We start from the raw sequence: 18,960 nt of genomic DNA, 5'->3' as shown, positions 1-18,960 counted from the left end.
AACACAAGCAGAACCTGAGACCAGCATGGCCTCCACTACACAGCCGGATGACACTGCACCAGCCTACCAGTCTGCTCCAGCCCAGGTCAACCTACCAGCCTCTCAGTCTGCTCCAGCCCAGGTCAACCTACCAGCCTCCCAGTCTGCTCCAGCCCAGGTCAGAATACCAGCCTCCCAGTCTGCTCCAGCCCAGGTTAACCTACCAGCCTCCCAGTCTGCTCCAGCCCAGGTCAACCTACCAGCCTCCCAGTCTGCTCCAGCCCAGGTCAGAATACCAGCCTCCCAGTCTGCTCCAGCCCAGGTTAACCTACCAGCCTCCCAGTCTGCTCCAGCCCAGGTCAGAATACCAGCCTCCCAGTCTGCTCCACCCAGACAATCACCCACAACTGCAATTCTAATTGATTCAAATGGGAAGTTCTTAGTCCAGGAAAGATTATTCCCTAGACACCAGGTGTATAAGTTCTGGTGTCCTACAACTGAGAGTGCAATGCAGCTACTCAGTCAGACCAGGATTGACACCCCTGACAACATCATCATCCATACTGGCACAAACGACCTTCATGCCAAAGGTGAAAATGTATCTGGGGCAGTGAGAAGAGTGGCAGAACGGGCACAGGCTATGTTCCCAACAACCAATATAGTTGTGTCCACCCTCCTACCAAGAAAAGACTTCCCAGAAAAGTTGATCGACAAAATAAATCAACAGATCACTGTGGACTGTGCCTCACTGCTCAACGTCAGAACGGCTCACCACCCCACTCTGACATGTCAACACTTATATGATAATATACATCTTGATCAGGACAGTATCAGAACCTTTGCCAAGGACCTAAAAGATGCAACACTTGGCAGGGACCCACACACCCATCGCCCCAGCAACAAAGGTCCCACGCCCCACCTTCTGAAACAACAGTACCTCCACCATCCCGAGGAGAAAAGAGCCAGACATGGCTTATTACAGCACAGCTCTACTAGACCAGGCCCAACACAGCACAGCTCTACTAGACCAGGCCCAACACAGCACAGCTCTACTAGACCCGGCCCATCACAACACAGCTCTACTAGACCTGGCCCATCACAACAAAGCTCTACTAGACCTGGCCCATCACAACACAGCTCTACTAGACCTGGCCCATCACAACACAGCTCTACTAGACCTGGCCCATCACAACAAAGCTCTACTAGACCCGGCCCATCACAACACAGCTCTACTAGACCCGGCCCATCACAACACAGCTCTACTAGACCCGGCCCATCACAACGCAGCTCTACTAGACCCGGCCCATCACAACACAGCTCTACTAGACCTGTCCCATCACAACACAGCTCTACTAGACCCAGCCCATCACAACACAGCTCTGACCACTACTCCAGGGTCGGTCAGAACACTGCCCTTCAGGGAAGTAGACCACATGATGCAGTCCACACCATGTATCAATTAGATCGTCAGCCTACATATGCTGAGGTAACCTCTGGCAGAAGACCCCTAGAACAATCAGAGATAGGAGAGGTGCGCCAACTACTGCAACTAATATGCAGACTACTGAGCTAGACAGTCCCTTTAATTCACACACGGGCACGCACGCGCACACACACACACACAAACACACAGGGTTGCAGATTGCACATAACATAAGTACAATGCAATCTTATTCCATTCTTATTCATTTGTTTACAAATATTCCTAAATGTATTGACACCGGTATTATAATAATTATTATATGTAATGGTGTGTGTGTGTGTGTGTGTGCGTGTGTGTGTATGTATGTATGTATGTATGTGTGTATATGTGTATGTGCATGTATGTGTGTATATATATATATATATATATATATATATATATATATATATGTATGTGTATGTGTATATATATGTATATATATATGTATGTATGTATGTGTGTGTGTGTGTATGTATGTGTGTGTGTGTGTGTGTGTGTGTATGTATGTATATGTATATATACATATTTTATTTTTTTTGTTTTTTTCGATGTACTTTACTCAAACCAGTGAATATCACTTATTATAAATGAGATCATTAACTATCAGCTCTTGGAATATCCAGGGCCTATACTCTTCACATTTTGGTTATAAAACAACTAATCCAGAATTGATTAAAAACATCAAGGGACAGGACATCATAATCCTACTGGAAACATGGTGTCGTGGAGACATAGATACTCAGTGTCCCTCAGGCTATAGAGAAAGTTTACTACCATCAATCAAACATAAAAATGTTAAACGGGGCCGAGACTCAGGTGGAATCATCATTTGGCATAAGCAGGACTTAGCACTGAATGAAATGAAAAAAGGTACCACTCACATTTGGCTAAAACTTAACAAAGGTACAATCTATTGTGACAATGATGTATACATATGTGCAGCTTATGCTCCTCCTTCAGATTCATCATATTATGATGATCAGTTTTTTGACAATCTCCAGACAGAAATCATTACATTTCAGGCGCAGGGTAAAGTGCTTCTTTGTGGAGATTTCAATGCAAGAACAGGTTCTGAGCCTGACTACACTGATGCGGGAGGTAACCACCACATATTTGGACACCCCTCCTTGTACAGTAGCCCTATTATAAATAATAGAAACAGTCCTGACCAAATACTGAACAAAAATGGAAAAGAGTTAGTACATCTCTGTCGAGCCTTAGGCCTGTACATGCTTAATGGTAGAATCAGAGGGGACTCTTTAGGTCAGTTTACTTACTGCTCAGCTCTTGGGACAAGTGTAGTCGATTATGCCATCACTGACATTGACCCCTCCTCCATTAGTGCATTCACTGTCAGACCACAGACACCATTGTCAGATCACAGTCAGATCAACGTGTTTCTGAAGAAATTAACCGGCAATATTCATTCAAAAAAACAGCCCAATAAACTTTACAACATAAACCAATCGTTCAGATGGGCTCCAAACAGTGCAGAGGCATTCATTGAAACATTGAACTCAAATGAAATTATGAACTCTATACAGTTTTTCAATAACTCACAGTACCAAAACAATAAAGATGGTGTCAATTCAGCTACCCAAAACATCAACTGCATATTCCAAAAAGCAGCATCGAAAGCAAATTTGAGAAAACCAAAGCAATGCAACATCAGAAGCAAAAATCTAAATGTTTCTGACAAATGGTTTGATAATGAATGTAAAACAATTAGAAAACACCTAAGACAAATGTCAAACAAAAAACATAAGCAGCAAAACAACCCAGAGCTACGATATGAATACTTTGAAACTCTGAAACAGTATAAACAAACACTGAAATGCAAGAAATTGAATTATACCAACAAGACACTTGATGAAATTGAAAACGCAATTGACCAAAATCAGTTCTGGGACATGTGGAACAATTTAAGCACAACAAAGCCACAAGAATTAGCCATACAAGATGTAGGAATTTGGAAAACTTACTTTGATAATCTATACAAAAACATCCCACAAAAAGACTTAAACCAGAACCAATTAGAAATTAAAGAAAAATTGAACATCCTGGAATCAGTCATTAAAAACAACCAAAATCCATTAGATTACCCAATAACCCAACAAGAACTAAATGAAAAGCTAAAATCTATTAAATCAAAAAAGGCTTGTGGTGTAGACAACATCAGAAATGAAATGCTGAAAAACAGCACACCTGAGTTGCAAAATGCTGTGCTTAAATTGTTCAACATGGTTTTAACTTCTGGCTGCTTCCCTGATGTCTGGAACCAGGGGCTCATCTCCCCTATCCACAAAAGTGGAGACAAATCAGACCCCAATAATTACAGGGGAATTTGCGTCAACAGTAACTTGGGAAAGATTTTCTGTAGCATTTTGAATTCAAGAATTCAAACCTTTCTTCAAGAAAAAAATGTAATAAGTAAATGTCAAATTGGCTTTCTCCCTAACCATCGCACTACTGACCATATATACACCTTACACACACTAATTAATAAACACGTCCACCAAAAAAAAGAGGGCAAAATCTTTGCTTGCTTTATTGACTTTAAAAAAGCATTTGATTCGATTTGGCACGAAGGGCTATTCTACAAAATTCTACAAAGTGGGCTTGGTGGTAAGGTGTATGACTTAATAAAATGTATGTACACAGAAAATAAGTGTGCAATAAAAATCAAAAACCAAAGAACAGAATTTTTTTCACAATGTCGAGGTGTGAGACAAGGCTGCAATTTGAGTCCAAATCTTTTCAACATTTATATCAATGAATTAGCAGACATGTTGGACCAATCTCCAGCCCCAGGACTCACACTATTTGACACAGAGGTGAAATACCTGCTATATGCTGATGACTTGGTACTTCTATCACCAACCAAAGAAGGTCTTCAACAAAACATTAATATTCTGGAGCAATATTGCCATAATTGGGCCCTGGCAGTAAATTTCCAAAAAACTAAAATCATGATTTTCCAAAAAAAACCCAGATGTCAGAAACAAAAATGTAAATTCACCCTGAACAACACCTTAATTGAACACACAAAAAATTACACCTACCTTGGTCTGACCATATCTGCATCGGGAAACTTTAATATGGCAGTGAAGGCACTCAAAGAAAAAGCCCGCAGAGCAATGTATGCAATAAAAATGAAATTATTCAAAATCAACATCCCAATTAGAATTTGGACTAAAATATTTGACAGTGTAATCCTACCAATAGCACTTTATGGAAGTGAGGTTTGGGGGCCACTCAATAAACTGGATTTTAAAATGTGGGACAAACATCCAATTGAAGCCCTACATGCAGAATTCTGTCGGAAAATTCTACAAGTCCAGAGAAATACACCAACTAATGCATGTAGGGCAGAATTGGGCCGTTTTCCAGTAATAATGAAAATACAGAAAAGATCATTAAAATTTTGGCTACATCTAAATTCAAGTCCAAATTCGAGTCTGCAATTTAAAGCACTTCAAGCCCAAGAGCTGAGCCCAGAAACGAGCCCTCTCAGTCAGCTGGTGTTGGACCTCACCAATCAAGCTGACACCAGCACTGCTTCAAAAGAAAGAATTCCAATAAACAAAATCATGAACCAATCAAAGGAATCATACTTACAATACTGGAAAAACGAAACAAAATCCCAAAGCCGACTAAATTGCTATCTGACCCTAAACAGAGAATATGAATTGGCTGATTATCTCTACTCTGTCAGAGATACGAAGCAGAGACAGATCCTTACCAAGTACAGGCTGAGTGACCACCGATTGGCAATAGAAACCGGCAGACATAAAAAGACATGGCTACCCAAAGAAGAGCGTGTATGTGGTCACTGCATGACAGGGGAGGTAGAGACAGAGATGCACTTTCTCCTTTACTGTGATAAATATTCCTCACAAAGAGATTCATTATTCACAGAAATGACTACATATATTCCACATTTTTACAAATTGAACCCAGAGGAAAAACTAAGAATACTCATGGGCGAAGGAGCAATGGCTCCTCTTGCAGCCAAATATGTATTTTCCTGCCATAGCCTGAGGGACACTGAATAATAACATCTGCATAGTAAACAGTAACTTACTTATTATTACTATTATTGTTATTACTATAATTATTAATGTTTACTGTAGACTGTTACCATTTTATTGTTATTATTTTTGTATTTAATTTTGTATTATTATTTACTACCATTTTATATTATTATTTGCTATCATTTATAATTCTGTTACAATGTATATTGTATACATTGTTGCTTTGGCAATATTGACACAATGTTTTTCATGCCAATAAAGCAGCTTGAATTTGAATTTGAATTTGAATTTGAGAGGGACGACAGAGAGAGAGAGGGACGACAGAGAGAGAAAGGGACGACAGAGAGAGAGAGAGGGACGACAGAGAGAGAGAGAGGGACGACAGAGAGAGAGAGAGGGACGGACAGAGAGAGAGAGAGGGACGACAGAGAGAGAGAGAGGGACGGACAGAGAGAGAGACGACAGAGAGAGAAAGGGACGACAGAGAGAGAGAGAGAGGGACGACAGAGAGAGAGAGAGGGACGACAGAGAGAGAGAGACGGACGACAGAGAGAGAAAGGGACGACAGAGAGAGAGAGAGGGACGACAGAGAGAGAAAGGGACGACAGAGACAGAGAGAGGGACGACAGAGAGAGAGAGAGGGACGACAGAGAGAGAGAGAGGGACGACAGAGAGAGAGAGAGGGACGGACAGAGAGAGAGAGAGGGACGGACAGAGAGAGAGAGGGACGACAGCGAGAGAAAGGGACGACAGAGAGAGAGAGAGGGACGACAGAGAGAGAGAGAGGGACGACAGAGAGAGAGAGAGGGACGACAGAGAGAGAGAGAGGGACGACAGAGAGAGAGAGAGGGACGACAGAGAGAGAGAGAGAGACAGACAGAGAGAGAGAGGGACGAACAGAGAGAGAGAGGGACGGACAGAGAGAGAGGGACGGACAGAGAGAGAGGGGGACGGACAGAGAGAGAGGGGGGTGGACAGAGAGAGAGAGAGGGTTGGACAGAGAGAGAGAGGGGTGGACAGAAAGAGAAAGAGACGGAGAGAGAGAGAAAGGGATGGACAGAGAGAGAGACAGAGACAGAGAGAGAAAGGGACGGACAGAGAGAGAGAGGGGCGGACAGAGACAGAGGGACGACAGAGAGAGAGAGAGGGAGGGAGGGGGACGACAGAGAGAGAGAGAGAGAGGGGGACGACAGAGAGAGAGAGGGGGACGAAAGAGAGAGAGAGGGGGACGAAAGAGAGAGAGAGGGGGACGAAAGAGAGAGAGAGGGACGACAAAGAGAGAGAGGGACGACAGAGAGAGAGAGGGACGACAGAGAGAGAGAGGGACGACAGAGAGAGAGAGGGACGACAGAGAGAGAGAGGGACGACAGAGAGAGAGAGGGACGACAGAGAGAGAGAGGGACGACAGAGAGAGAGAGGGACGACAGAGAGAGAGAGGGACGACAGAGAGAGAGAGGGACGACAGAGAGAGAAAGGGACGACAGAGAGAGAGAGAGGGACGACAGAGAGAGAGAGAGGGACGACAGAGAGAGAGAGAGGGACGGACAGAGAGAGAGAGAGGGACGACAGAGAGAGAGAGAGGGACGGACAGAGAGAGAGACGACAGAGAGAGAAAGGGACGACAGAGAGAGAGAGAGAGGGACGACAGAGAGAGAGAGAGGGACGACAGAGAGAGAGAGACGGACGACAGAGAGAGAAAGGGACGACAGAGAGAGAGAGAGGGACGGACAGAGAGAGAGAGAGGGACGACAGAGAGAGAAAGGGACGACAGAGACAGAGAGAGGGACGACAGAGAGAGAGAGAGGGACGACAGAGAGAGAGAGAGGGACGACAGAGAGAGAGAGAGGGACGGACAGAGAGAGAGAGAGGGACGGACAGAGAGAGAGAGGGACGACAGAGAGAGAAAGGGACGACAGAGAGAGAGAGAGGGACGACAGAGAGAGAGAGAGGGACGACAGAGAGAGAGAGAGGGACGACAGAGAGAGAGAGAGGGACGACAGAGAGAGAGAGAGGGACGACAGAGAGAGAGAGAGAGACAGACAGAGAGAGAGAGGGACGAACAGAGAGAGAGAGGGACGGACAGAGAGAGAGGGACGGACAGAGAGAGAGGGGGACGGACAGAGAGAGAGGGGGGTGGACAGAGAGAGAGAGAGGGTTGGACAGAGAGAGAGAGGGGTGGACAGAAAGAGAAAGAGACGGAGAGAGAGAGAAAGGGATGGACAGAGAGAGAGACAGAGACAGAGAGAGAAAGGGACGGACAGAGAGAGAGAGGGGCGGACAGAGACAGAGAGAGAGGGACGGACAGAGAGAGAGAGAGGGGCGGACCGAGAGAGAGAGACAGAGAGAGAGGGATGGACAGAGAGAGAGAGACAGAGAGAGAGAGAGGGACGGACAGAGAGGGAGAGAGAGGGACAGACAGAGAGAGAGAAGGGCGAACAGAGAGAGAGGGGCGGGGGGACAGAGAGAGAGAGGGACGGACAGAGAGAGAGGGGCGGACAGAGAGGGAGACAGAGAGGGACGGACAGAGAGAGAGAGAGGGACGGACAGAGAGAGAGAGGGACGGACAGACAGAGAGAGGGACAGACAGAGAGAGAGAGGGACAGAGAGAGAGAGAGGGACGGACAGATAGAGGGACGGACACAGAGAGAGAGGGAAGGACAGAGAGAGAGAGGGACGGACAGAGAGAGAGAGAGGGACGGACAGAGAGAGAGAGGGACGGACAGAGAGAGAGAGAGAGGGACGGACAGAGAGAGAGAGAGGGACGGACATAGAGAGAGAGAGGGACGGACAGAGAGAGAGAGAGGGACGGACAGAGAGAGAGAGGGATGGACAGAGAGAGAGAGGGACGGACAGAGAGAGAGAGAGGGACGGACAGAGAGAGAGAGAGGGACGGACAGAGAGAGAGAGAGGGACGGACATAGAGAGAGAGAGGGACGGACAGAGAGAGAGAGGGACGGACAGAGAGAGAGCGAGAGGGACGGACAGAGAGAGAAAGGGATGGACAGAGAGAGAGACAGAGACAGAGAGAGAAAGGGACGGACAGAGAGAGAGAGGGACGGACAGAGAGAGAGCGAGAGGGACGGACAGAGAGAGAAAGGGATGGACAGAGAGAGAGACAGAGACAGAGAGAGAGAGGGGCGGACAGAGAGAGAGAGACAGAGAGAGAGGGACGGACAGAGAGGGAGAGAAAAGGGCGGACAGAGAGAGAGGGACGGACAGAGAGAGAGAAAGGGGCGGACAGAGAGAGAGAGGGACGGACAGAGAGAGAGAGGGACGGACAGAGAGAGAGAGACAGAGAGAGAGGGACGGACAGAGAGGGAGAGAAAGGGGCGGACAGAGAGAGAGAGGGACGGACAGAGAGAGAGAGACAGAGAGAGAGGGACGGACAGAGAGGGAGAGAGAGGGACAGACAGAGAGAGAGAAGGGCGAACAGAGAGAGAGGGGCGGGGGGACAGAGAGAGAGAGGGACGGACAGAGAGAGAGGGGCGGACAGAGAGAGAGACAGAGAGGGACGGACAGAGAGAGAGAGAGAGGGACGGACAGAGAGAGAGGGACGGACAGAGAGAGAGAGGGACAGACAGAGAGAGAGAGGGATGGACAGAGAGAGAGAGAGGGACAGACAGAGAGAGAGAGGGACGGACAGAAAGAGAGAGGGACGGACAGAGAGAGGGACAGACAGACAGAGAGAGGGAGAGACCGACAGAGAGAGGGACAGAGAGGGAAAGAGGGACAGACAGGGAAAGAGAGAGAGAGAGGGAGAGACGGACAGAGAGAGAGGGGCAGACGGACAGAGAGAGAGGGACGGACAGAGAGAGGGACGGGCAGAGAGAGGGACGGACGGACAGAGAGAGAGGGACGGACGGACAGAGAGAGAGAGAGAGGGGCGGACAGAGAGAGAGAGGGGCGGACAGAGAGAGAGAGGGGCGGACAGAGAGAGAGAGAGAGAGGGGCGGACAGAGAGAGAGAGGGGCGGACAGAGAGAGAGAGAGAGAGGGACGGACAGAGAGAGGGACAGAGAGACAGACAGGACAACATAAAGATTGAGATGAATAGTTCCACATGAAGTTAATTTCATATCACATGTAACAAGACAGTTTAGTTACCTGGAGGAAATGGATGTGATCCTCTGTGTGTGAGAGCTGCTCCAGCTCAGTGCTTCTCTTCCTCAGCTCAGCTATCTCCTGCTTCAGTTGCTCCAGGAGTCCTTCAGCTTGACTCACTTGAGCCTTCTCTTGGGCTCTGATCAGCTCCTTCACCTCAGAGCTCCTTCTCTCAATGGAGCGGATCAGCTCAGTAAAGATCTGATCACTGTCCTCCACTGCTGACTGTGCAGAGCGCTGGAGAGAGAGAGAGAGAGAGAGAGAGAGAGAGAAAAACAATACAGAAATACACTACGGAAAAAGAAGGAACAGCATGTCAGAAATCAGCTCAATGCAATTGAAGAATCCATAGACTCTAACCACTTCTGGGAAAATTGGAAAACACTAAACAAACAACAACAAGAAGAATTATCTATCCAAAATGGAGATGTATGGGTAAACCACTTCTCCAATCTTTTTGGCTCTATAACAAAGAATAAAGAGCAAAAACATATACATGATCAAATACAGATCTTAGAATCATCTATTAAAGACTACCAGAACCCACTGGATTATCCAATTACATTGAATGAGTTACAGGACAAAATAAAAACCCTCCAACCCAAAAAGGCCTGTGGTGTTGATGGTATCCTCAATGAAATGATCAAATATACAGACAACAAATTCCAATTGGCTATACTAAAACTCTTTAACATCATACTTAGCTCTGGCATCTTCCCCAATATTTGGAACCAAGGACTGATCACCCCAATCCACAAAAGTGGAGACAAATTTGACCCCAATAACTACCGTGGAATATGTGTCAACAGTAACCTTGGGAAAATCCTCTGCATTATTATTAACAGCAGACTCGTACATTTCCTCAATGAAAACAATGTACTGAGCAAATGTCAAATTGGCTTTTTACCAAATTACCGTACAACAGACCATGTATTCACCCTGCACACCCTAATTGACAACCAAACAAACCAAAACAAAGGCAAAGTCTTCTCATGCTTTGTTGATTTCAAAAAAGCCTTCGACTCAATCTGGCATGAGGGTCTGCTATACAAACTGATGGAAAGTGGTGTTGGGGGTAAAACATACGACATTATAAAATCCATGTACACAAACAACAAGTGTGCGGTTAAAATTGGCAAAAAACACACACATTTCTTCACACAGGGTCGTGGGGTTAGACAGGGATGCAGTTTAAGCCCCACCCTCTTCAACATATATATCAACGAATTGGCGCGGGCACTAGAAAAGTCTGCAGCACCCGGCCTCCCCCTGCTAGAATCCGAAGTCAAATGTCTGCTGTTTGCCGATGATCTGGTGCTTCTGTCACCAACCAAGGAGGGCCTACAGCAGCACCTAGATCTTATGCACAGATTCTGTCAGACCTGGGCCCTGACAGTAAATCTCAGTAAGACCAAAATAATGGTGTTCCAAAAAAGGTCCAGTCACCAGGACCACAAATACAAATTCAATCTAGACACTGTTGCCCTAGAGCACACAAAAAACTATACATACCTTGGCCTAAACATCAGCGCCACAGGTAACTTCCACAAAGCTGTGAACGATCTGAGAGACAAGGCAAGAAGGGCATTCTATGCCATCAAAAGAAACATAAATTTCAACATACCAATTAGGATTTGGCTAAAAATACTTGAATCAGTCATAGAGCCCATTGCCCTTTATGGTTGTGAGGTCTGGGGTCCGCTCACCAACCAAGACTTCACAAAATGGGACAAACACCAAATTGAGACTCTGCACGCAGAATTCTGCAAAAATATCCTCCGTGTACAACGTAGAACACCAAATAATGCATGCAGAGCAGAATTAGGCCGATACCCACTAATTATCAAAATCCAGAAAAGAGCCGTTAAATTCTACAACCACCTAAAAGGAAGTGATTCACAAACCTTCCATAACAAAGCCATCACCTACAGAGAGATGAACCTGGAGAAGAGTCCCCTAAGCAAGCTGGTCCTGGGGCTCTGTTCACAAACACAAACACACCCTACAGAGCCCCAGGACAACAGCACAATTAGACCCAACCAAATCATGAGAAAACAAAAAGATAATTACTTGACACATTGGAAAGAATTAACAAAAAAACAGAGCAAACTAGAATGCTATTTGGCCCTAAACAGAGAGTACACAGCGGCAGAATACCTGACCACTGTGACTGACCCAAAATTAAGGAAAGCTTTGACTATGTACAGACTCAGTGAGCATAGCCTTGCTATTGAGAAAGGCCGCCGTAGGCAGACATGGCTCTCAAGAGAAGACAGGCTATGTGCTCACTGCCCACAAAATGAGGTGGAAACTGAGCTGCACTTCCTAACCTCCTGCCCAATGTATGACCATATTAGAGAGACATATTTCCCTCAGATTACACAGATCCACAAAGAATTCGAAAACAAATCCAAATTTGAAAAACTCCCATATCTACTGGGTGAAATTCCACAGTGTGCCATCACAGCAGCAAGATTTGTGACCTGTTGCCACGAGAAAAGGGCAACCAGTGAAGAACACACACCATTGTAAATACAACCCATATTTATGCTTATTTATTTTATCTTGTGTCCTTTAACCATTTGTACATTGTTAAAACACTGTATATATATATATAATATGACATTTGTAATGTCTTTACTGTTTTGAAACCTCTGTATGTGTAATGTTTACTGTTAATTTTTGTTGTTTTTCACTTTATATTTTCACTTTGTATGTTGTCTACCTCACTTGCTTTGGCAATGTTAACACATGTTTCCCATGCCAATAAAGCCCTTGAATTGAATTGAATTGAGAGGAGAGATAGAGAGGAGAGGAGAGATAGAGAGGAAAGATAGAGAGAGGAGAGATAGAGAGGAGATATAGAGAGAGGAGAGATAGAGAGAGGATAGATAGAGAGAGAGGAGAGATAGAGAGGAGATATAGAGAGAGGAAACTAGAATGCTATTTGGCCCTAAACAGAGAGTACACAGCGGCAGAATACCTGACCACTGTGACTGACCCAAAATTAAGGAAAGCTTTGACTATGTACAGACTCAGTGAGCATAGCCTTGCTATTGAGAAAGGCCGCCGTAGGCAGACATGGCTCTCAAGAGAAGACAGGCTATGTGCTCACTGCCCACAAAATTAGGTGGAAACTGAGCTGCACTTCCTAACCTCCTGCCCAATGTATGACCATATTAGAGAGACATATTTCCCTCAGATTACACAGATCCACAAAGAATTTGAAAACAAAACCAATTTTGAAAAACTCCCATATCTACTGGGTGAAATTCCACAGTGTGCCATCACAGCAGCAATATTTGTGACCTGTTGCCACGAGAAAAGGGCAACCAGTAAAGAACACACACCATTGTAAATACAACCCATATTTATGCTTATTTATTTTATCTTGTGTCCTTTAACCATTTGTACATTGTTAAAACACTGTATATATATATAATATGACATTTGTAATGTCTTTACTGTTTTGAAACCTCTGTATGTGTAATGTTTACTGTTCATTTGTGTTGTTTTTCACTTTATATATTCACTTTGTATGTTGTCTACCTCACTTGCTTTGGCAATGTTAACACATGTTTCCCATGTCAATAAAGCCCTTGAATTGAATTGAATTGAATTGAGAAAGAGAGAGAGAGAGAGAGAGAGAGAGAGAGAGAGAGAGAGAGAGAGAGAGAGAGAGAGAGAGAGAAAGACAGTAGGTTCAGGTTCTCTGCACCTCATTGAGTCAGAACTCTGCCAGGTCCACCAGGCCGTGTCCTCCCTCCTGGACAGACAGGTACAGAACACCTATTGGTCCTGCTCTACTCTCCTCCCTCCTGGACAGACAGGTACAGAACACCTCTTGGTCCTGCTCTACTCTCCTCCCTCCTGGATAGACAGGTACAGAACACCTCTTGGTCCTGCTCTACTCTCCTCCCTCCTGGACAGACAGGTACAGAACACCTCTTGGTCCTGCTCTACTCTCCTCCCTCCTGGACAGACAGGTACACAACACCTCTTGGTCCTGCTCTACTCTCCTCCCTCCTGGACAGACAAGTACAGAACACCTCTTGGTCCTGCTCTACTCTCCTCCCTCCTGGACAGACAGGTACAGAACACCTCTTGGTCCTGCTCTACTCTCCTCCCTCCTGGACAGACAAGTACAGAACACCTCTTGGTCCTGCTCTACTCTCCTCCCTCCTGGACAGACAGCTACAGAACACCTCTTGGTCCTGCTCTACTCTCCTCCCTCCTAGACAGACAGGTACAGAACCCCTCTTGGTCCTGCTCTACTCTCCTCCCTCCTGGGCAGACAGGTACAGAACACCTCTTGGTCCTGCTCTACTCTCCTCCCTCCTGGACAGACAGGTACAGAACACCTCTTGGTCCTGCTCTACTCTCCTCCCTCCTGGACAGACAGGTACAGAACATCAGCCTCTCTTTTCCGGGCAAGAAAGTTTCTGTCCACCAACATGTCTTCTGTTTTGACATCAATACCGTAGTTCTTGGTAAACTCAGTTCAGCATGATGTATCTAGGAAGTTGTTTGAGTTTTATTTTAGTTTTACTATTGAGAGTTCCCTCTATTTGTGTTTTCACTAGATTCATCATTGGCACGGAAAGAGAGTCCCTGTCTTCCTAACATTGATGTGACCACAACAATTCTCCTCAGATACTCCCTTCTCTCTGCAATATCACCAGCAGGGTCAGATGTTCAAATCTGAGCAATGTTCCCATGATTGATAGTTTCCTGGTAGCTTTGCCACAACACTGTCTCTGTGTGTTTGCGTCATCTCATGTTTGACAAAGATAAACTAAGATTTCTTCCAATTTTTGCAGCCATTACTGACAAAATAATCAAATGTAATGTTTTTTTACCAAAAACTCTACATGGAAAGCAGAAAGCTGTGATCAATTAAATACAACGTTAACTAGATATTATCTGTGTCATTTATAGCCTGGCACAGATAGTAAAACTACATTAAATACAACGTTAACTAGATATTATCTGTGTCATTTATAGCCTGGCACAGATAGTAAAACTACATTAAATACAACGTTAACTAGATATTATCTGTGTCATTTATAGCCTGGCACAGATAGTAAAACTACATTAAATACAACGTTAACTAGATATTATCTGTGTCATTTATAGCCTGGCACAGATAGTAAAACTACATTAAATACAACGTTAACTAGATATTATCTGTGTCATTTATAGCCTGGCACAGATAGTAAAACTACATTAAATACAACGTTAACTAGATATTATCTGTGTCATTTATAGCCTGGCACAGATAGTAAAACTACATTAAATACAACGTTAACTAGATATTATCTGTGTCATTTATAGCCTGGCACAGATAGTAAAACTACTGTAGCGACCCGCACAGACAGCTGTGTGTTATGTGTTCGGCTAGTAGGTGGTTGTGTTGTACTTACCAGTTCCCAGTGTTCGCGGGGTCCGACATGCCAATCAACCTGCTATCTGCCAATCACAGGAATGCCTGGGATGTTCTGATGCCGGGCATCCTGGTGGTTGGCGGAGTGGCGTGGAGGGGGCGGGGCATTGGAAGTTAAGGTTCAGCCTTTGTTCTCTCTCTTACGTCTGGGCTTCACAAGAGAAGGTCCCGATTGGCTTGTGGGGTATCTTTCATTTATTTGTCGTGAGCTAAGGCCAAACAGTAGCCTGTGTAAAGTTGCTAATAAACCGTCAATTCGTAACTCAATCCTCTGTCTGGACAATTGTTCCTTTATGATCTAGTCAGGTCATTACACTACATTAAATACAACGTTAACTAGATATCATCACCACATAACTTATGTCGAATTTAAAAGACACCGTTACCGTTAGTAACGTCTGTTACACTGTAACTTACAGGCAGCCTCACATAAAAACCTATTGGTTAACAAAGCTTTGATTATGACCAAAGTCTATAGTAGTGAAAACTCTCTCTCTCTATTCTAACTTACCACACATTCACATCACTGCCTCGACATGAATGTGTCCTGTCAGAGCCGTTTCCTGTCCGTTAACTGTTAACAGTCTCGAGCCACAGCTTAACCAATGAGCTACAAGGAGGACTGACAGTCACGAGCGGTGCAGCAGCCTCTGCAGCAGCAGCCTCCCCCGGGTCCTAGTGCCTGCCCGGTAAGACGGTTAAGATGCGATGGAACGGTTGACGGAGAGAAAATAAATCACAGAGAAAATATATTGACTGATATATTGAATTGCTTAGGGAAGCTTTAGCTTTGGCTTTAATACATTCTGAAAATACTTGAAAACCAAAAGAGAAAATAATAGTAGCCCTCCTCAGGAACAACAAAACCCTCACAGACCAGCTTCTTCTTCTATGATATAATGGAGGTCCTCAAACCAACGTTAAAGGTGCTTGGCGCCACCTACTGTTCTGGAGTGTGTTCAATCACGGTTTACCCCACTCTAAATCCTCCTACCTAACTCAGAACTTCTGAGAAAATAAAAGAGTCCTACTAACTTATAATAGACCCTCCCCCATCCCCCAAATCACTTCCAAGTGTAATGTTTACTGTTAATTACTAATTGTTTATTTCACTTTTGTTTATTGTCTATTAAACTTGCTTTGGCAATGTAAACATATATTTCCATGCCAATAAAGCCCTATGAATTCAATTCAATTGAGAGAGAGACAGTTCCATTTTAATGTATAGGGGACATGAGTCAGTCATGGTTACTCATGGTTATGTGATGAGGCAGCCCAGTTGGTTACATGAACCAGTCTATTCTCTGAAAGGGGTCCAGACAGCCTGTTCCCAACAGTGGGGTCAGTGGGATTGGATAGGGGCCCCTCTCTCTCTCTCTCTCTCTCTGATTGGAGGAGAGAAGTGAAATGGTGTGTCTCCTCTGGTCAACAATACTCACCTTGAAAGACTCCACAGCCTGTTGGAGCTCCTTCAGCTCCTTCTCTCTCTCCTGGAATCTCTGCTGGACCTTCTGCTGACTCATCCCCAGCTGCCTCTGTGGAGAATCACTCTTCAATGAGCTATCAAGCTTTATTAGTCCAGTAGATCAATAGTATAGTAATGTGACATAGGACCCATAGAGAGGAAGGTCGACAATCCTGAGGAAGTCCCTTTACAATATTATATTATGTTGCTATGTGAATGATTATAGTTTTTATGGTAGGCCTACATGTATCAAGGGCCTGAGACTGAACTTTGGACTCATAAAAGGCCATTCAGAATGATAATAGTGTTTGACTTTAGAAAATGGTGATACATTTGGAGAATCTGGGTTAACATATCTATATACTCAAGGTTTGTGTTCATATTTGTGGATCCATTTCATATTGTATTTAATATAATGATCTCATATTCAAACAGATTTAGTTCCTACTGTATCTTTAATTCTTTGTTTATCAGACAGTCACCAACAAGTTGTTCTGGTCTTACCTGTTTCTCAGTCCTCTCTGCTGCAGCTGACACTGTATCATGGCCTTTATGTTCATCCATCACACACAGCAGACAGATACACTGCTGATCGGTACGACAGTAAACCTCCAGCAGTTTGTCATGATGAGAGCAGATCTTCTCCTGTAGTTGTGCCGTGGCTTTGACCAACTTGTGCTTCTTGAAAGCAGGAGATTCATAGTGAAGTTGGAGGTGAGTCTCACAGTAAGAGGCCAGACACCCCAGACAGGACATGAGGGCTTTCTGCTTTCTGGTCCCAGTGCAGACATCACACGCCACATCTCCAGGTCCAGCATAGCACAGAGCAGGAGGGGGAGCAGCCTGGAGTCCTGTCTTCCTCAGTTTCTCAACCACTTCAGCCAACATGTTATTTTTCCTCAGATTAGGCCTTGGAGTGAAAGTCTCTCTGCACTGAGGACAGCTATAGACCCCTTTCAGATCATCCTGATCCCAGCAGCCCTCAATACAGCTCCTGCAGTAACTGTGTCCACATGGAATAACCACCGGCTCCTTCAGTAGATCCAGACAGACAGAACAACAGAACTGGTCCTGGTCCAGCAGAACTCCCTGCTGAGCCATTTGGACGGTTGTTCACACTCTCACAGACAGACGACAGAGAGACTCTGATCAGTTTCGTTTCCTCAGAAGAGAGTTTGTGGGAAGGGGAGGGACTTCCTGATTCTGCCAGAGGGGTGGGGTTAGAAGGAGGGAGGGGTTAGAGGAATGGAGGAAGAGAGAGAGGAACTGCATGCAACAGCAAGAGGGAGACAAATAGTTTTGTTCTAAGGTTAGAGCCCTGAACATGGAACAAATGACATAATGAATCTTAAAAATGTGAGTTATTTGGATACAATAGCAAGTCCTGGAGTTTAAAGTGCTATAGTGGTGATTATTGTTTCAGACACAATAATGTTGTGACTAAAGTATCAGGCCCTCAGTCCTCCAGAGTAGGAGTGTACCTGGATCACAAGGCAGGTACTCTGTCCTTCTACAGGGTCTCTGACACAATGACCCTCCTCCACAGAGTCCAGACCACATTTACTCAGCCCCTCTATCCTGGGTTTGGGATTGGATATTGTTTTGGTCTCACTGGTTCTGCTGAGCTGGTTAAACTGTAGTAGGGTCCACATAGATACTAGTCATGCTGGTGTAGTCTATAGCTGAGCTGGTTAAACTGTAGTAGGGTCCACATAGATACTAGTCATGCTGGTGTAGTCTATAGCTGAGCTGGTTAAACTGTAAACTGATTTGTTATTAATTAAAATTCAATACAATGTTTTAATCTTGTACATTTCCATGAATCATGATGTCTGGTGTTGATGTATATTGGTTGTCATTCAGAACCATTGATATGTTTTCTCAGTTGGTTCTCTGTCTCTATGTAATTCTCCTCAGTATCATTGATCAGCTTGTTGGCTCGGCCCTAATTGATGTGTTCTCTGTCACCTGGAGCTGCATGGAAAATGGTCCAGGAACTAAAGGACAATTCAGGACTAGTCAGCCCACTACTAGCTGGTATCACTTACTTTCTACTAAACTATATGGTCTGGTTTCCCAGACACAGATGAATCCTAGTCCTGGACTAAACAGTATGTTCAATGTAGATGTCCAGGAAACCGGCCCTAAATGTGTCATCTTTCATCCTCCCATACTGCTCAGTCCAGCAACATTAAACCTGTCCAGCAGGTGGTGCTGTTGACCAAACAATAAAACCAGCAGATATCTTGACTTGCCACTCAGTATATCAGTAATGTTCAGAATAGTACTTTAATATCATTGGAGATTGATGGTCTTTTTAATCCACTATCCAGAGTCAGGAACAGATGAAGTTAGGTCTGCTACTGTTCAGTGATTAAATATGATTCATGGTGATGGGAAATAATAAAAAACACTCAACTTCATCTAGTAATAGTTTTCCTTTGTTATTTATTCCAAGGTGTGTCTTTAACTTGTAA

General features: G+C 44.7%; 1 protein-coding gene across 2 annotated transcripts in view; it reads right to left on the bottom strand.

Moving 5' to 3' along the window:
* The window catches only part of LOC110515005 (E3 ubiquitin-protein ligase TRIM16), a 38,093-nt gene extending 20,200 nt beyond the window's left edge, over positions 1-17,893 (bottom strand). For both annotated transcript variants that reach the window (XM_090230858.1, XM_090230859.1), the window contains exons 1-3: positions 16,988-17,893; positions 16,458-16,553; positions 9,579-9,812 (exon numbers count right to left, since the gene is read on the bottom strand). In XM_090230858.1, coding sequence (XP_090086984.1) covers positions 9,579-9,812; positions 16,458-16,553; positions 16,988-17,584 — 927 coding nt within the window. In that variant the 5' untranslated portion in view covers positions 17,585-17,893. The remainder of the gene's footprint in view (positions 1-9,578; positions 9,813-16,457; positions 16,554-16,987) is intronic.
* Positions 17,894-18,960: the final 1,067 nt, after the last annotated feature.

Source organism: Oncorhynchus mykiss, chromosome 4 (assembly GCF_057628025.1).
Source record: "Oncorhynchus mykiss isolate SJ-2025 chromosome 4, ASM5762802v1, whole genome shotgun sequence".
Lineage (NCBI taxonomy): Eukaryota > Metazoa > Chordata > Actinopteri > Salmoniformes > Salmonidae > Oncorhynchus > Oncorhynchus mykiss.
The sequence above is the reverse complement of the archived record's forward strand: the minus strand, read 5'-3'. Positions and strand labels throughout refer to the sequence as shown.